The 18,317-nt window shown below is 39.7% G+C and overlaps 1 protein-coding gene across 7 annotated transcripts in view; it reads left to right on the top strand.

The window, feature by feature from the left end:
- Positions 1 to 17,271, top strand: part of sipa1l1 (signal-induced proliferation-associated 1 like 1) — a 76,944-nt gene extending 59,673 nt beyond the window's left edge. For 2 of the 7 annotated variants that reach the window (XM_039692428.2, XM_089118641.1), the window contains 12 exons: positions 303 to 593; positions 726 to 875; positions 1,062 to 1,186; positions 4,978 to 5,075; positions 5,696 to 6,138; positions 7,181 to 7,408; positions 7,863 to 8,025; positions 10,526 to 10,751; positions 11,135 to 11,308; positions 12,260 to 12,371; positions 12,523 to 12,601; positions 14,451 to 17,271. In XM_039692428.2, the coding sequence (XP_039548362.2) occupies positions 303 to 593; positions 726 to 875; positions 1,062 to 1,186; positions 4,978 to 5,075; positions 5,696 to 6,138; positions 7,181 to 7,408; positions 7,863 to 8,025; positions 10,526 to 10,751; positions 11,135 to 11,308; positions 12,260 to 12,371; positions 12,523 to 12,601; positions 14,451 to 14,594 (2,233 nt within the window). In that variant the 3' untranslated portion in view covers positions 14,595 to 17,271. The remainder of the gene's footprint in view (positions 1 to 302; positions 594 to 725; positions 876 to 1,061; positions 1,187 to 4,977; positions 5,076 to 5,695; positions 6,139 to 7,180; positions 7,409 to 7,862; positions 8,026 to 10,525; positions 10,752 to 11,134; positions 11,309 to 12,259; positions 12,372 to 12,522; positions 12,602 to 14,450) is intronic. The other 5 variants (XM_089118645.1, XM_089118644.1, XM_089118643.1 and 2 more) reach the window with 5 other exon arrangements.
- The last annotated feature ends 1,046 nt before the right edge of the window (positions 17,272 to 18,317 follow it).

Here is an 18,317-nt window from a genome sequence, read left to right as displayed (position 1 = left end):
ATGTGATCACTGAAGACTGGGGTGATGGCTGCTGAAAATTCATCTTTGTAATCACAGCAATAAATTACATTATTAAAGATATATTAAAAATATATATTTTTTTTAAATCATACTAATATTTCACAATATTACAGTTTTTACTGTGTTTTTGACCAATTAAATGGAGCCTTGGTGAGGCTGCCATAAGCGCTATTTTTCAAAAGCATTAAAAAACTTTTAAACAGTAGTGTAAATGCCTCATTTAACCTTCAAGATCAAGTCAAGTGCTCTTCATTACCACTAACTACCAAATCATCTTATAGGGGCTGTTCAGAACTGCACCGTATGCCAGTTGTTGAATACAAGGGCAGCAATGAGAGCGGCTCATATGAGTACAAGTTTCCTTTCCGGAGCAATAACAACAAATGGCAGCGCACCTCATCCAGCCCACAGCAGTCCCTCACTGCCTCACCTCAGAGTCACAGTGGGACCCCGAACCGTGCCGTCAGCCTGGGGGCCAGCATGGGCAAGACCCTCTCTGCCGAGCGGCCCGAGAGAGCTGCTGCCATCCCCCGCAGCGTGTCCAGTGATGGCCGACCCTTAGACCCTAAAAGGTGTGTCCGATAGCTGCTTTAATGGAGTGCAGCTTTTGTTAAGTTACTCTTCCCCTTCATTTTTTTTTGTCGTTCTTCCTGTGTCTCGTTTATCTTTATTTGTGTCTATCGCTCTTTCTCTACCTCTCTCAGGATGTCTCCAGGTTCTGAGAACTATGCCCTGACCTCCTCTCTCATGTTGGGGCGCTCACCCCACAACCGCAGTTCCCCCAGTAACCTCTCCTGTTCCAGTGACACAGGTTCAGGCTCTGCTCACTGGAGGCAGAAGTCCATGCCTGAGGGGTGAGCCTCTACTGTCGACCCCCTCTTCGTCCTTGGTTTCTTTTGAGCACTTAAATGTCCATCCCTTAATCACCCCCTCATTTATCTGTTCAAGCTTTCACACAGCTTTAGTTTTAATGACAAGATACATCGATCGCAAAATAATGCAAGTGATTGACAAGCGTATACATGTTTATGTTTACATAGATTTGCACACAACAGGCACTCTCCTCTCCCAGCGGAGCGGCAAATGGTGGCAGAGGGAGGAAGCAGTAGCAAGTCGACCCCCAGCTGGCCCAGAGTGGAGGACAGCTCTGACAGACCACCGTCAGGTCAGACCACACTGAATGGAAGGAGGCTAAATGCAAGATATTTGAGAAAGTGGGGAGGAGGAGATCAATGAGGAAGCACTGCAGGAGTGAATGAATGAGCTAAACAAAACTATTAACAGTGAAATATTGAGGAGAATGAATGAAGACAAATCTTCAGAACAGAAGAATGACTGTGTATGTTCAAAAATGTACTTTTTTAAGCAAATGATGACACAAATAGTGCTTGGAATATGGGTTTAGAGGCCCTCTGTGCTTGATATTTGAATGAATCATGATTATAGACTTTGCTTCTAGACTCATCAAAACCATTCAAATGCCAGTCAAAAACCCTCAAGACACAAAAAAGAAATTGTACCTTTTTTAACAGTAACACCACCTCCTCTTAGCCAATTTCAAGCATTTCTTAAATCAGATGCTTTTGCTAAACTTGAGTAAAAAATCACTTTCAATGGGTATCAATGCAGATTATTAGATTTTATTCAGTTCTCATTCACAAGCTTTTGATTTGAGTTTATTTTATTCTGATTAATTTAATCATATGAGGATCAGAATATCAAAGGGACTTGAGGGTGGGCTCTTTTGACTTCGGCCAGTAAGTAACCACTCAGAACACCTTAGCAACCGCATGGTAATATCCCGGCAACCACCCACGACACCTTAGCATAGTCACCGCCACACAAGCCAGCACCACTCACATTCACTTGATGATATGTAAAAACCTAGTCGTTCTTCTCAAGTGCTTTCATTAGAAAACACTGAAAGTGACACATTGTTTTAACCCAAGAGCTCAGGGAAACGCATTACAGATGTGTTAGCATGAAAACCAATGCAATGAAACTCCTTTTTACGGTGCCATGCTGTAGGCTATGTGGTTTTGTTATACCATATTTCCACCTGGCATTGACTGCTGCTTTTTCTTTTGGGCCACACTTGTTTTTGCCCACAGCTCGGCTCAGTTTGGTCTTCTCGCACACAGCAGATGATCTGATCCTTCCCTCCCCCTGAATACCTCTTTCTTGTATAACCGTGGTCAACCTTAGAGCGCTCGATAGATCAAGCATAGCCTTTGAAAGTAAGCTGTGTCCAGTGAAAGGCAGCAAACATAAACGTCTCAGAACAGCATGCTGTATATGGGTTCAAGCAAAGACAGAAATACCTCCTCTTTCCTGCTGGTACGGTTGTGTAAGCAGTGCTTTATGTCCCTCTAGCACCCCCCCCCCCCCCCCCCAACACACACACACACACACACACACACATACACACACACACCCTCTCACTCTTCAAGGTCCAAATGTGCTGTGACTCACACTACCACCCCCTTTCTGCATATTTTTCTTACTTCCTCTTTTCATTCCTTTGCTTCTCCAAATGTCTCCTATTTTTGACAGGAATATTACTTTTTTTTTTTTTTAAGACTGCAGGAATTGTAGGCAGTCTTATGCTACCTCCACTGTGTCTGTCTGTCTCTTGCTTTGTCCGCTTTGTGGCATCTCGGAAACTCGGATGTTAATAGCAGGGTCCAGCCCACACGAAACGCATCAAAACACATCGGAGCATTTGGCCCAGTAAACCTCATGACCCGTGCTGTAAATGTTACCACAGCCTAGAATTACAGTGCTGGTCAGAATTATTTGCAAAATCATTATTTACAAATATGGCTGTAAAAAAAATAATCTGCATTGTTTTGTCCTATGAAGTAAAATACTTGAAAGTGGGGGGAACATCACATAATGAAATAAATGTTTTTCTCCCAAACCCGTTGGGTACAATTATTTGCCACCTTTTATTAAATACTTTTACGACCTTAAAATTATTCCATTATAGCAGTCTTCTCCTATAATGCCTGATGAGTTTGGAGAACACCTGACAAAGGATCAGAGACCATTCCTCCATACAGAATCTCTCCAGATCCTTCAGATTCCCAGATCCATGTCCCAGACATTGGGATTAGATTTCTCACAGTAGGTGGTTTTTCCCTGGAATTTTTAATGAGGTTGTGTGTGAAAAGCACAGACAAGGCAATTTCGGACATTGTGAAACATGAATTTCAGTAATGTTCTCCATGAAAATTAGTCCTGTCCGAATGGTGCTCATGTCTTTTTCCTATGGAAGGCTAGAAGGTATGTCACAAATACATATGAGGCATACTTTTTGTTGTTGTTTGAGATTTGCTATTTTCTGAGATTTATGACATTTTTAATGATGCTCTTTCACATCCAAAACTTAACTTTTTCCCAGTAGCTTCTATATATAGTGCTTAACATAAGTGAATACACACATGTTAAAGTTGACTAAAAAGAGAAATATTCCAAAAACATTTTTTGGAAATTGGTCTTGATGTCTTAATTTAAAAAAAAATGAGGAAAAATCCAACCTTTAAGGACACCAATTTTCTTTGTGAATGAATAATGAATTGTAAATAAATAAATGCTCTTCCTTAAAATACAGGGTGCATACATCTGGACACCCCTATGTTAAATTCCCATAGAGGCAGGAAGATTTTTATTTTTAAAGCACAGTTATTTCATGGATCCAGGATATATGTGTCCTGATAAAGTTCGTTTGGCCTTTCTGGAATTAAAATAGTCCCCACATCATCACATACCCTTCACCATACCTAGAAATTGGCATGTTGTTTTTTTTTTTTTCAGTTAGCCAACAGCTGGTTTGATTTGCATTGAGAGATGATCTTATGGAAAGTACCCCATCCCAATCTCAAGGTATAGTGAAGGGTATGTGATGATGTGGGGCTATTTCAATTCCAAAGGCCAGGGGTTTTTTCCTCATTTATTTTTAACTTGGATCAATTTCCTAAAGAATATTTTTTTGTTCCTCTTTTTAGTCAACTTTAGCATGGGTTCTATTCACTTATGCTAACCACTGTACTTTTCCTGAAGTGATATTCCATCTCTCTAAAGCAGTCATGTTAGCACAGAATTGTACATTCAGGAAATATTTTAAATTGACTAAAGAGTGTTTGATTTCATCTTAAAAGGTCGTGGTTTGTACAAACTGAGTTTGAGTCCTGAGATACTGCAAGGTGGTATTATTCTGAAAAACAAACAAAACTCTGCTTTGAATAGCTAAAGGGAGGTAGAGGCAGGAAGTAGGGTGTCAAGAGAGGAAGGAAAGCCTTTTCATAAAGCTCGAAAGGAATTGCTCCCCTCTGACAAAGCAATGTTGCAGTGGCTCTTGCATGTACAAAGAAATGGCCTTATTTTCCTCCTCTTTTTTTCCAAATGGATATCCATATCTACTCGATTATGTCTTAAAGCCTGTGTAATCAATCTGTGTGAAATATAACACACAAAGTCTCTGACGTTTTAGTATCATTTCAAGTCTGTGCATTTTCTGACATTCTGCTTCCTGTCCATTCATCCCCTCCCCCTTCTGAATTCTGTGTACTTTAATTGCTTGTACCATCTATTTATGTTACAATGGCCATTATGTAACAGCCAACAATTACACAATAGTTTCTTTTGCTCTCACTGTCCTGTAATAAAATCAGCACAGACTGCAAAGCTATATTGGTCAAATCAGATTTCTTTGAGATCAAATTGTCTATGATTTTATTACAAGCAGGATAAACTATTGTGTGTGTGTGTGTGTGCGCGTGCATGTGTACTTTAGGGTTTGTTTGTTTATGACATTTCTCATCTAAATGAGTCTCAAGTGTGTCTGTTTCCTCCCTGTTGTGCCCTCATTTTCAGTATTCACCAATGTTTTTTTCTGTTGTTGTTAAGTACTGTCTAAATGTACTCTTTTCTAATGCAATCTGTTATCTTCTGTAGATGCTCCAGTCACTAAGTCTAGCTCATCCTACTCAGGCGGCCCACGCATCCAGAGACAGGAGCAGGTCATTCACCTTTCACCCAAGAAGGGCAGCCAGGTGGGTTAAGTGGCGAGCATTACCATAAAATATCACAAACAATAGTTTGTTAAAACTAAGTTAATATTTTAATCAGAAAAGCACAATTTATGGTCGAAAAGCACCATTTATATGGTTGAGGGTGGACTATTTTGACTTGACCCGGAAATCAGCTCTAAGCAGCCTAGCAATAGCAGAGCAACGCAAAGAAATCCACTCAGAAGCAGCTGGATCAGGAACATATACACTATAAATGTTGCTGGTCAAAAAGATTTTTGAAAAATTAAATTGATGTAAGGTGACAGTAGACATTTATAATGTTACAAATGATTTTAAATCTTTTTCCATTTCAAATTAGCACACTTCTTTTGAACTTCATATTCATTGAATACTAAAAAATTAGCAGTAATGGCTGCAGAAAATTCGACTTTGCCATCACAAGCAAAAAATACCTGAACAACACAAACCTAGCACAATTATTATTAAGCAGCAGTTTGTTTTAAGTTAAAGCAGTTTGTTAACATTTTTTTTCTAAGAAATAGTGTGCCTTAGCATTATGGTGTAAAATCTAGTTTTCTTATCTAGTTTAACTTCTTTTGAAATATTTGACCTTTTCAGCGACCATTTCCTTTCTCTTACAGCCTGAAGGTCCGTTCTCCCACTCCAGCAGTAATACGCTCTCCAGTACCACGTCTAGTGGGGGTCACAGTGATGACAAGTGGTATGATCTGGGTAGTGGAGGGGTGGGAGAGCAGCCAGACTCTGAGCCGAACGGTCTGGGTGGCGGTGGCTACCTGCAGGGTGCTTCAGCTGACAGTGGCATCGATGCTACCTCATATGGGGCCGCCCATGGTAGTTCTAGCTCTCTGCTGGCTGTGGGAACTGCTGGGGCCAGAGAGAGAGCTCCTTCACCCTGGCACAGCCCCACAGAAGGGGGCCGGAGGGTGCTTGAGAGGTCCCCTCCCGTTGCAGAGTCACCAGTGTCCCCTGCTGAGCCACCACCTACTACCCGAAGCCCACCGACCCATCTACTGGTCCGGGATGGCAGTTCTTACAGCCTGAGTGACATGGCCTCCCATTCTAAGTATTCTTTGATTCACTTTATAAACTTTTACTCAGTGTTGTAGATGTTTGTTTGTTTGTTTGTTTGTTTTTTGCAACCTTCCATAATACCTTAGCAACACTCTGGCAACCACACACCACATGTTAGCATTGTGATGGTGGGATTTTTTTTTTATTTGGGCCTGTAAGCAACCCCCTAGTAATACCAAAGACTTTATGTACAGAAAGACTGTGCACTCGTGTAACTATGAATGGGAGAACGTACAGTATGGCAAAATAAGTCACACATTCTAAAGGATAGAGCCAGTCACCAATTGGTAAATTCATCACGTCACTGTAGCTGTTGTTAGAAGAGCCGGCACCTATAAAAACAGTCAGTGTTCTGAAATGTGTGCTTAGGACTGCGCAGGCTTGGTTCAGCCTTGAAAATGCCGTTTTTTTTTTGGTCATGATTGGAGCATTTAGAAACTAAATGTATGAGACAGTTGTTGTCTGATTTCATTGATTTTAAATATGAAATTTAATCATAATCTTGCCAAAATACCCATTACACCTTAGATGTGCCCTAATAAAATCATGGAAACCACACGTTTTAGGAACCAACCCCCTAGCAATACCCAGAGCACATTAAAAGTGTCCCAACACCCTAACAACTGTATAGCAACACCATGGTAACCACCCAACACACAACTTTACATTGTGGCAGTGGGTTTATTTGATTTGAGCAAATAACCAACCATCAATACCCCAAACACCTTAAATATCCCCACATTATAATTTCTTTAGAAAGCACCCAGAACACACTAGCAACTGTGTAGCAACACCCTGGCAACCACACACATTTTATCTTTGGGCAAGAAATGTTTATCTATTCAGAAATGTGCTCCAGAGTTTGGATGTTTGTTTTGCATGTCATTTTTCAATTCTTTGATAGTAGTAATATTATGGCAAATAGTGCTATATGAATTTGTACGCATGCTAGAAATTATGTGTACTATTTTTCAAGGTTATATATTTTCTGAGACAGACTAGACATGTTTTCCTATTATCTGGCTCTCCCTCAGCACACGCCACTCTGTCAGCCCTGGAGTCCTGAGCTCGAGCCACAGCTCCCCACGTGAAGAGTCTTCCTCGGCCACCTCCCCCTCTTCCTCCTCTTCCTCCTCCCAGAGCTCTGTGTCACCTGGCCCTAAGAGTTTCTATCCTCGCCAAGGGGCCACTAGCAAGTACCTGATCGGCTGGAGGAAACCGGGCAGCACCATAAACTCTGTGGACTTTGGGGACACACGCAAGTAAGTGAATGTGCTCAGCTGTTGGTTAAAAGATATGTGACTGAATTATAAAGATGTGAAGGAGAGATGTTTCAAAAGATACACACAGGTAAACGGTCACAACGAGTTCAAGTTCATAAATCATGGTCTACTTGCAGTCTTGCTAGATAAATTTGTCACATTGTTTAATAGACAAGTTAATGCTCTAGTCGCGTTTGCTCTGGCCTCTCTTTTCAGTGGGAATAAATCTATGTAATCTTTTTGTCAGAAGAGTTTAGGATTTGTTTTCCTCTGGCTCTTGAATTTTAGTTTTTTTTTTAATTCTAATACATTACTGCCATCTTCTGGAGAGGAAGAGTAATAACAGTAAAACAGCATATTGATCCTGTAAATGTGGAAATGATTGCCTTACAATTGACAGAGTCATGGATTTGATGTTTAATTCAGAATCTTGCGTTCTGCCGCTTCCCCCTAGAAGACCACAGGGTGAGGGGACAGACTCTGGGTCTTCTCAATCCAGGCCCTCTCTTAGGGATCTGCACTCTCCTCAAGCCATGTGCAAGTCCACAGTGGAAGAAGATCTGAAGAAACTGATCGTACCAGAAATGCCCTCATCCAGTAAGCACAAGGAGAAAAAGGTACGTCATCAAATGAAAAGCACTGTGATAGTGAGTCATTTGTGAGTGTTCATTTACACTCGAGGAGCTTTACCATTTAAAGGGACATGCCAACGTTTTGGGACTTTAGCTTATTCACCATATCCCTCCAGAGTTAGATAAGTCCATATATAATTTTTTCATCTCTGTGTGCGTGCTGTAACTCTATCTGACACACCCACCGCTAGCCTAGCTTAGCACAAAGACTGTATGTAAATGGCTCCAGCTAGCATACTAATCCCAGTAAGTGACGAAATAACTATTTACATGTTGTGATTTGTATAGTCAAAAAGTGTACAAATAACAAAGTCATATGCGACACAGCCATCTTTTAACCGTATAAATACGGGGAACTATATCCTCAGAAGGCGAAGCACTGCTACTTGGGTGGAGGTATTACCGCAGCACCTGAGATGAACCGTGGTGAGGAGTAATAGTCAGCAATTACTAGATAGTAAAAGCATAGTTTACAATCATGGGTGTTTTCCAACTAAAAACGCACCTTGATTTAATAAATATCACAGAACACGAATAAAGAATTTTTATTACAGGTATCAATATATTTTAAATGAAATGTATTACAGCTTAACCAAATGTATTCAACAGCATATAATACAGTAATGGTAGATAATTGAATTACAATAGGCTTAAGGGCTTTTTGTAGTAGATATCAGTCAAATTAATTTTTACTTTGTTTATATAGTTTTTCTTTTTTACCCAAAAAAACATAAGGGTACAAGCAAAAAAATCAAGAGCAAGTACAAATACAAAAATAAGTTGAGTAAAGAAAACAGGGTTCTTAATAATAACCCTTTATTAAATGTATGAACACAGAAACCCAGAACACAGATTAGTATCACGTTTCCCATTCCATGACTAGTCAAAAAATCACAATTGCGTAATCTGCAGGGTGATGGAGATGGGTAAAAAGTTTGGAGGCTAACTTACTGATTCTGCAGCGCATTCTCCACATTCCCATTCTCCAGCTGATTTCTGTAAATTAATGTAAAATTAAATGTACATTGCAGCACAGAGTGAAGTCATTTACGATGATTTGAGACAAATATATGTACATTTAAAATGCCGAAGAACTCCCATACATGCTAATACTCCCATATAGTGTTTCGCTCTCTCTCTCGGACGACGGACGTCTTCTCAGAGTAGCTGCGTGGCCGGGCTGCGTCTTCTTGTTTGATAGGTGTCAGTTGGTGCAATACAGCCAATTTCTTATTAACCCTCTGAGGTGTTTTTGGGGTCCTTGATGTTTTGACATGCCCTGACATTTATGCTTTTTTCAGTTGCTTATAAACATATTAATAGCACAGGTGAAATTATACTCTATTTAGCACAAACAGAATGAGAATGAGCCTTTCATTCAGGTGTGTCACACAAGAAAGAATCTTGGGATGTGGTGGAAGTGGAACGGGAGCTGGATATGCATCCCTCAAATCTCCATCAACTGCAAGATGCTATCCTATCAATATGGGCCAACATTTCTAAAGAATGCTTTCAGCACTTTGTTGAATCAATGCCACGTAGAATTAAGGCAGTTCTGAAGGTGAAAGGGGGTCAAACACAGTATTAGTATGGTGTTCCTAATAATCCTTTAGGTGAGTGTGTGTAATATATATATATATATATATATATATATATATATATATATAAACACAACGAAATTTTCTTTTTTTTCTTTCTTTTTTTTTTTTTCTTTCAATATATTTATTAACTTTTTTACCAACATATAAAACACACACACCCAGAACAAAAATACAAAATACAGTATAGACACATATTGATGTCTTTCGCATCATTACAACTTAGCATATCTCAATTTGTACAGGATTCGCATCTTCAAGATTAATGAACATAAAAAAAAAAAATTAATAAAAAACAAACAAAACAAAAAAAAAACGTACAAACTATTAAGGCCTCCTAATACAAATATATCCTATAAACTCACATATCTTCAATTGTCTCTTTAAACAGGTCACTATCCTCTTTCTCTATGAATGATCTAAAGGGATTCCAAACATCCTCAAAAGTCTTACCCTTTCCTTTAATAATATATGTTATTTTCTCCATTGACATATTCAGTACCATCTCCCTGAGCCACCTTTTTATGCTAGGTGGTTCTAGATTCCTCCAATGTAATGCAATGAGGCGTTTAGCTTGTAAGATACCCATAGAAATTAAGGGACATTCCTTTGACTTAAGCTTAGGATACAAAACGAAATTTTCTTATTGTAATATCTTTAATAATAAAAATATATATCAATATATACATTATTTATTTTATTTATTTATTTATTTTTAGTCATATGATTTTTTTTTTTTATGCACACCAAACCTGGAGCTCTTTAAAAAAATGCATTTTAAATCGCAATAACAATTGTGCTAAAAAAGGGTAAATTATCAAAATGAGGATTACTGTAATACAGGGTCAGTTACTGCAATCATATCCCTTCCTCCTCCTTCCTTGCAGTCCTCCTCCTCAGGTCTAGCAAGCTCAGGGCGCCGTTCTCTGCAGCGCACCCTTTCAGATGAGAGTATATACCGGGGCCAGCGGCTGCCGTCTCTGGGAGATTCCATTCTGGAGCAGGCTCTGGCCAGCGACGTGCTCTTCAGCTGCTCTACCCTTCCACGATCGCCGACCACCCGTGGTGCCCCACTGCGCAGACCTTCCTACAAAATGGGCATCAAGATGCATGGTAAGAAAACCTGTTATGATTGGGTCATAGTGGTAGCACAAGCTATAGAGATGTCCAAGAAATGCATTTATCATAGAGCAAATCTAATAAACCTGGAGTCATCCACAGGGGGTCTGTGACAGTACTGCAGGGGTTCCACCAATTATTGTTTGATCTCAAACTAATTTTTGTAAAATTCAATATTTTTACAACTTCAAACCTAAATTTAACTTAATGTTTCAATGTCTTGGAATGTTTTCATTCAGTACCACTGCAATCCCCTAAATTTCCCCATTATGTTGTGTAAGATGCACACTGCACAATCTCTAACTGGGAAAAAGCACTCAATCACACACATGCACACAAACATGCCACCTCACGTTTTCTCATTGGCTATGTGTTAGGTGACCTCTCAGCGTCTGACACCTCTCTAGCAGACCTGCACGAGCGGCACAGGCTGCCTCCTCCTGAAATGGGTCTCATGCCCCTCCCGGACACGGACACAGACAGCGGCCTTGACTGGACACACCTTGTGGATGTTGCCAATGCTTACGAGGGTGAGAGAAGACCACAGCGCAGTGAGCCCATTTCTCTTCTCTTTAGCCGTCCTCCTCAGCTATGTTAGTTTTGCACAATCCATCTGTCCATCTTCTATAGGAGGAAAATTGACAAAATAAGGTGTTTCTTCAAACTATGGGCACTTTCATATGCCAAGGGTTGATTGTTAAAGCTACACTATATCCGTGCACGGTGAAAAAGTGGCTTCGGCTCTAAATTTGACATGGATCAAGAAAAAGTTACTAAGGATCATTCAAAACTACAAAGTTTTGTGCTTTTTTTTCCGTTTTACGCATTTTAACTTACTTATTTGAGTTAGTTGCCTAGTTAGTTCATCTTATATTTCAGCCTAATTTCAATTACTGAAAACAAGTTGACTGACTGCATGCAAATAGGATTCATAAAATTAGGATTAGAAAGCAACGTTATCCCAAAAATGCTATTTCCATCAGTGTCATTTCCACCACAGAATGTTATCAAACAGCAAACACAAAACATACAGTATGTGGAGAGAATGGTGCTGGAAATGCTATGGTAATGCATGGTAAAATGGCATTTGACTGTAAAATTAAATAACCTAATGAGAGTGTGAAACGTGTTTTAATTTCTAAAGGATCACAACACAGGGCCAAAAGTGCTTATAGTTAAAGAAACACCCATTACTGGGGTTTTTGACGTTAAGGATTTATCCATTTTGTGCGAAGATGTAATATGCTGAATTTGATGAAACGTAAGGATTTCGAATAATGAGTGAAACGCTGTTACATTAATGGAAATGTCCCCTGAGGGCTTGTACTGATGGACAGATGTGAAATAATGTGCGACTGTGTTAAGCTCGAGGTGCTACTTTATCGTATGCCTAATAATGCCTTCACAGTTAAATGAATGCTCTGCTTGTCATCACACCATCATCTTTCTCTCTCTCTTTCTCTCAACTCCATCACACTCTTCTCCTCCCATTCCCTTCTCAGTGCAAAGAGGGTTTATGTTTAGTTCTCAGGACGTCAGTCAGAGAGGAGAGTCTTCGCTCAGTCCTCAGCATCTAGAGCTGCAGCCAGTGCCCCACACCAGACTCTCCCCCAGGTACATCTGCTACCCTCTCAGCTTTTTCCTAATAGTCCAACAAATAATCTGTCATTCTTTTGGTATGTGTATTGTGTATGTGGTTTCTTAGTTGTGTTGTAGTTTCTTGAATATGGCATCCATTTTGTCCTAATTCTGGATCTTCTGTTAGTGAGGGGCCTTCAAGCTACAGTGGGAAAGTTTCTCAGCTGGAGGCTTTGGTGAAGATGTTGCAGGAGGACTTAAAGAAAGTGAGTAGAACTTGCACCATATTTGGAATAGTCTCTTTGACATATTCAGGGTTCAATAAATCAGGAATAATTGACAGCCATTGATTTATTGAAAACCAATGCACACATGTGGTTAGGGCCATTGCTAGAATTTCCAGGGCCCTGGTTCTGTTTTTATTGGTCCCCCCCTCAGTTGAAGATATTGTCCGAGGGTGTCGATTAAAGTGTGGGCCGTTGGGAATCGCTTCCACCTTTTCCTCCTTATTGATGGCCCTGCTTGTGGTGGCAATGCACCAACAATGTGTGAAGCATTCATTTTCAACAATACAAACAGATTGTTGTTAGTTATTCTGCTTTTACTATAGCAACCACGTGTAAATGTCAATAAAAGTGTTACAGTGCCAGTCCACTTTCTCAGGGGCCTTGGTTCCTGAAGTGTTTTAGGGGGATAGGGATTTAAGAGTTATGAGCCAATTTAACCAAGCAATAACAAACGCGAATTTCCGTCCAATCTCCGAAAAAACCCGTAGTGGAGTACAGCCTTACAGTGAGACTAAGCAAGAAATTGTAACTTCTAGACTATACCTGGACGTTTCTGAATGGTTAATGGATGCATGGATTTAGTTGTTGTGGAGTTGCATCGACTTGCATGTACTGTCATGTTTTACACAGTTCCCTGAGGTCATTACTACTGTAGTCTCTCTCCTGTAAAAGCCTCCTTCCCTTACCTCTGTACAGATAAAACGTTGTCAGGATAATTCCGGTTCACGTGGCTTTGCGAAAGTGATTAAAAAATATTTGTATTATAAATTAAGGCCAGACAAGTAGTTTGTTGAGGCTTGGTTTGTGGACCACATGCCTGCGCACATATATATTCAAACGCGAATACCTATAGACTAAACATGTATTACGCTTATGCACGCCATCAGCGTTCTCACAGGTTCTATTTCATATTTCATGGTTTGCGCTCTCGAGCCACCAGGCACTGTTTTGTGCAAATGAGCGCCGGAGTGCGTTGAGGATTTTCTGTTACAACGCTGTTGTCTTAGCGGCCGCTAAGTTAATAACTAATGATCGTTGCGATGGAAGTAAATCAATCAAAACTAACTTTAGTTGGACAATAACTTTATTCTAGAGCTGCTGTAAAGCCAAAATAATCTTTTACTTTAATTTCCTTATCACTGTAAAGCTGCCTTGAAACAATCTATATATATATATATATATATATATTAAAAGCACTATATAAATGAAGATGACTTTATAAGACAGCTGTGCAGCCAACAACAGAACAGTTTGCATGCTTTGCTCGAACTTTCGCCATTGCTTTAGAACTGGTTACACTATTGTCTCTTGCATAAAACAAATGGCGGTGCCGTGGGTGGAAACGTGCTGATTAAGGGGCGGTAATATTATAATATAATGCCCTTCTTACGTCAGAAGGGCATTATATTATAATATCAAAATAAAGTAACTGGGTTGACACTTTTCATGCTTTCAGGGTTGGTAGATGCACACAGCACTTAAACATGGAAAAAGTCAGATTTTCATGAAATTTCCCCTTTTAAAGATTTTTATTTGTTGTTGCTTATAGCGATTCATTGCTTGGTAGACATTTCTTTGCATAATCATGAGCAGTGTCTTTTTTGAAGTTGTAAAAGTTGTCACATTGGTAAAATTGAATTAATGCTGCCTGATGACTTTAACAATTACATATATAGTATACCAATGATTAACATCCTCATAGCTCACAGTGTCTAGTTTATAAGAAAGCAAGTAATAAAAAGTATATAATAAGTAAACAAGTAAAATGATAAACTTATAATAAGTTTAATGTATTTTGCTTTTTGTGTATGTGCTTTTTTTTCCCCAGGAAAGGGAAGAGAAATTGAAACTGCAGGCACAAATTAAGAGGCTTTGGGAGGACAATCAGAGGCTGCAAGAAGAGTCTCAAAGCTCTGCTGCCAAGCTCAAGAAGTTCACAGAGTGGGTCTTTAACACCATCGATCTGAACTGAGCCATCGCAGAAGACGGTCAAGGTCAATAGACTTCCCGAGGACCAGACAGACATGGGAGAGACTTTTACTTCCATGTGTGACCGGTTTGAGAATTGTCCATTCACAATTCAACACAATTTGATATTCACATTAGCATTCCTCTTCACATCTGTGGCGGCATGGCTCAAAGTCAGGAAAATACAATTCTTCAGCCCTTTTCTGTGATGACTTGTCCACTCTAGATCCCTTGGCGCATCATTAGAAGCGCCCACAGAAGTAACTAGTAACTGGCTGTGATGCCAGCCTTTGCCTTCCAGGCTGTTCCATTCTTGTCCCTCCTGTGTCCTACTTTACAACTGACAACCTGACATTCAGTTCCTGTCATTTGGCCAGTGCTAACCCATAAAGACCCCCTGCCTCAGAGCCCAAATTGAAGACTCCTCTGCTACATGACAACATTTCAGCATCCAGTACCATGTTGTGAAACGTGCAGCGTCATTGTGGTTTTGGAGTTTGTGCTCTTTTCCCTAACTGTAAAAAGCCTGTCTGCATGTTCTGGTGAAACCAATCTACAAACTACAAATGTGCCGCCCTGCTCTTCAAATACCAATTGCGTTTCAAAAGAAGGAATGCACCTGTTTTTTTTCTTTTCTGAAGGTGGCATGAAGTGTTTTGCTCATAATGAAGACAAAACTTGTGTTATGTTGTGATCTTTCATATCAACATCAAACGAAGCAATAGCAGGAAGTCTGAATCCTTGTCCTAAAGACTGGACTTAGGCAATATTCTGCCTCGATTCCTCTCAAGTACATCTCAAGTCTGTGGTACGAACACTGATGACCCTACAAGTGTGGAATTTAAAGACACGTCTTATTTTGGGAACAGTTCAGTTATTTATTGCATTTATGTTACGAGTAAAGTTTCGATTCTCTATGCGTGCAGGACAACGGACATCTGTGAATAGCATTTATTTCGGAAGGGGATGTCACTTCTTTTGGACTTTTAGTTTTGGTATTATTTTTGTTTCTAGTAGTTCTGCCTGAGCTGCAGTAACTTTTGTTGTGGAAGTTGTGGAGCCCTAGTCTGGTATTGTGTTGCTTTAGTGCCATCTAGTGGTAATAAGTGATCGTCTACACTTGACTTCAGCACTAATCTATTCCAGTTTGTTTCCACGTTGCCTATACACACTCATAGTGATGGAAACCTCCCATTCGAACAGGAGAGAACGCTGTAAAATCAGACACACACGGGTATTGGATTCAATATCAGGGATGAGAGGAGGTGCCTTTCTGAGAAAAGGAAAAAAAAGGAAGCCTAAGAGGCATATCTGAACTCATAACAGGAGACACAAGTTGCTTGCAGGAACTAGCCTTATAAAGAGTTAGATGTTGAGTGCTTTGCCCGTCAGAACCAGGGGGATGGCCTAGTTTAGAGTCAGCTTCACTGTCTAGGATCAATAATATTGAACAACTGCCCTGTAATCTCACACCCGGTTTTATCACTTTGCTCTTGTCGTCAGTTTCTCAGTCCCTCGTCCAAACATGGTGGCATTCCCAGAGCAGAAAGGTCAAACACCCTGCCCTACTTACAGTATATCACTGACCCAACTAATATATACTGTATCTCCTCCATTATAGTGTTTACACTCTTCAGGAAGCACTAGCTGGTTTCTCAGTATAAAGAAGACGAGTCGATTTCTGGATAGTTTACGTATTATAAAGAAGAAGTGCACAATGGATCCGGAGGTCATTTCGATTCGAGTTTGTGAACAGTGAGCAGCCATAATCGATTCTGTTCTAGGAATCACTCGAAGTGTCTCAGAAAGTGCCTCCTGATATACCCGTAGAGAACGAAACTCTAAGAATGCCAAACTTTTGCCTCGGTCGGGACGACCTGCACAATGTGTAGAACGACATGAGATTATTAGTGTCATTTCTAGGTTTTGCTGCCTCAGGCGAGAGCATCAAACTCCTTGACTGGACAAAAGATGACTTCTATTTATTCTCGCATCACTCCACTCGGGTTTGGTAATCATTCTCCCATCATTCAACAATCCTTTATCATTTAAACGCATAAATGGTTTTGTTCAAGGTAAATATTGATGACTGTGGGAATGTGAATTTTAATTCATTCTTTATCTCCTATCTCTTCTTATTTTGTTCTTAGCTTTCGGATTTGAATTTCTTTGCACTGTCCCCCCCCCCATTTTGTATAAATCTATCGCTATTCGTTTATGGACATGCATAAACATATGGCTCTTGATGTTGCTTCTTGTTCTTGCGTATGCAGTCCCTTTTGAGAGAGATGAGGCTGGGATTGTTTTCCCTCCCTTGATCTCTTTTATATTGTGTCATTAGACGTTATTCCATATATTCTCCCATCTAAACTTTAAAGAATTGTGTTTTTAACGATGTGCACATTTTAAAAAGGAGCATTAAGATTACAAACAAAAAGTACTGTTTACATATACTGTTCATCTTTGTAAAGTGTAGAGGTTTAAAAAGAGAATTTCCAGTGATTACAGTATTAAGGTTTCATAAATAAATAATAATAAAAAAAAAACTCGATTTGAGGTTCTGTTATTATTCATGAACTGGTCAAAACAAATGACTCGCGCTTGCCGCCTGCTCTATGAGGTGTAATCTACCATTGCTTTCTGAGCCAATAAATTAATCGAAACGCAATAGTTGAATGTCATCCCACGTCTCCTCGTGTTTATTTTTGCTGCGATCTGTACCTTTGTTTTATGTTTTCGTCTTTCAGTGTTGTGCTATTGTGGAAGAGGCTGATTTTTGCCACGGTAGTGGCGAGGATAATTGCACCTTGCAGTAAGTAATCAGCAAAGCCTGTTGAAGAGCAGGGCTGGATTGCCAAGGGCTCCTCGCGTCCTCCTGCTGATCTGCCTCTGATTGTGACGTTAACCCTCTCGGAACCGTGCAGCTGAATCCAGTCTAATGTGATTGTGACAGTTGCTACTATTGGTATCGCCGAATTTACTTTTAAATGTTGCGACAGAATCTTATTTTTGTGGAAATGCTAATGTTAACCCGTAATGGAAAATAAATGTAAAGGGCATCTCTGACCTGCAGCCGTCGATTTTGGCGAAAAGTTAATAGTCAAATAACTGGAATGCTGGATTTTCATGTATGTGACTGTAGGAGACGTATCGGATATGTCGGCGAGCAAAAGTTATCTGACTTGGACTATTGGAAATTAGAAATGAGTGCACAGACCCAGGCTGAAGTGGAATGTCCTCTGCTCGAGAACTTTGGTCGAACGATGCAATAGGGAATTTTTAGTGCACTTGAAATAAACATGTTGTAGAACAAGTAGAGGGAGCAAAGGGCTTAGAGCTCTTCCCAAGAGTGCCGGCTGTTGAAATGCTGTCACAATCCGGTGCAGATGTTAGCAGACTGAGCTCTCTAGTATTTGGAGTAATTGAACCAGGATCATCATAACACTTTATAATATGTATAAAGTAATGAAGTACTTGCAAATAATTTGCAAACTATTAGTTTAATTCATAGTTAATATATTATTGTCTCTACATTATTAATAGGCTATATACAATCAGTGAGTTCTTCATTCATTGTCACTATAATTAACTAAATTATTATTGTTTAATTAGCTCATTTTTTTAAATGTTTTAACAACTTGTTAACTGTAAATAGTTCTCACTTTAGGTTATGGAAAATGTCATTCAGTGTTTTAAACAAACCTTAGACATTTATTGCATTCATATA

The sequence above is a fragment of the Pimephales promelas genome, chromosome 13 (genome assembly GCF_988280905.1).
Source record: "Pimephales promelas chromosome 13, fPimPro1.hap1.1, whole genome shotgun sequence".
NCBI lineage: Eukaryota > Metazoa > Chordata > Actinopteri > Cypriniformes > Leuciscidae > Pimephales > Pimephales promelas.
The sequence above is the reverse complement of the archived record's forward strand: the minus strand, read 5'-3'. Positions and strand labels throughout refer to the sequence as shown.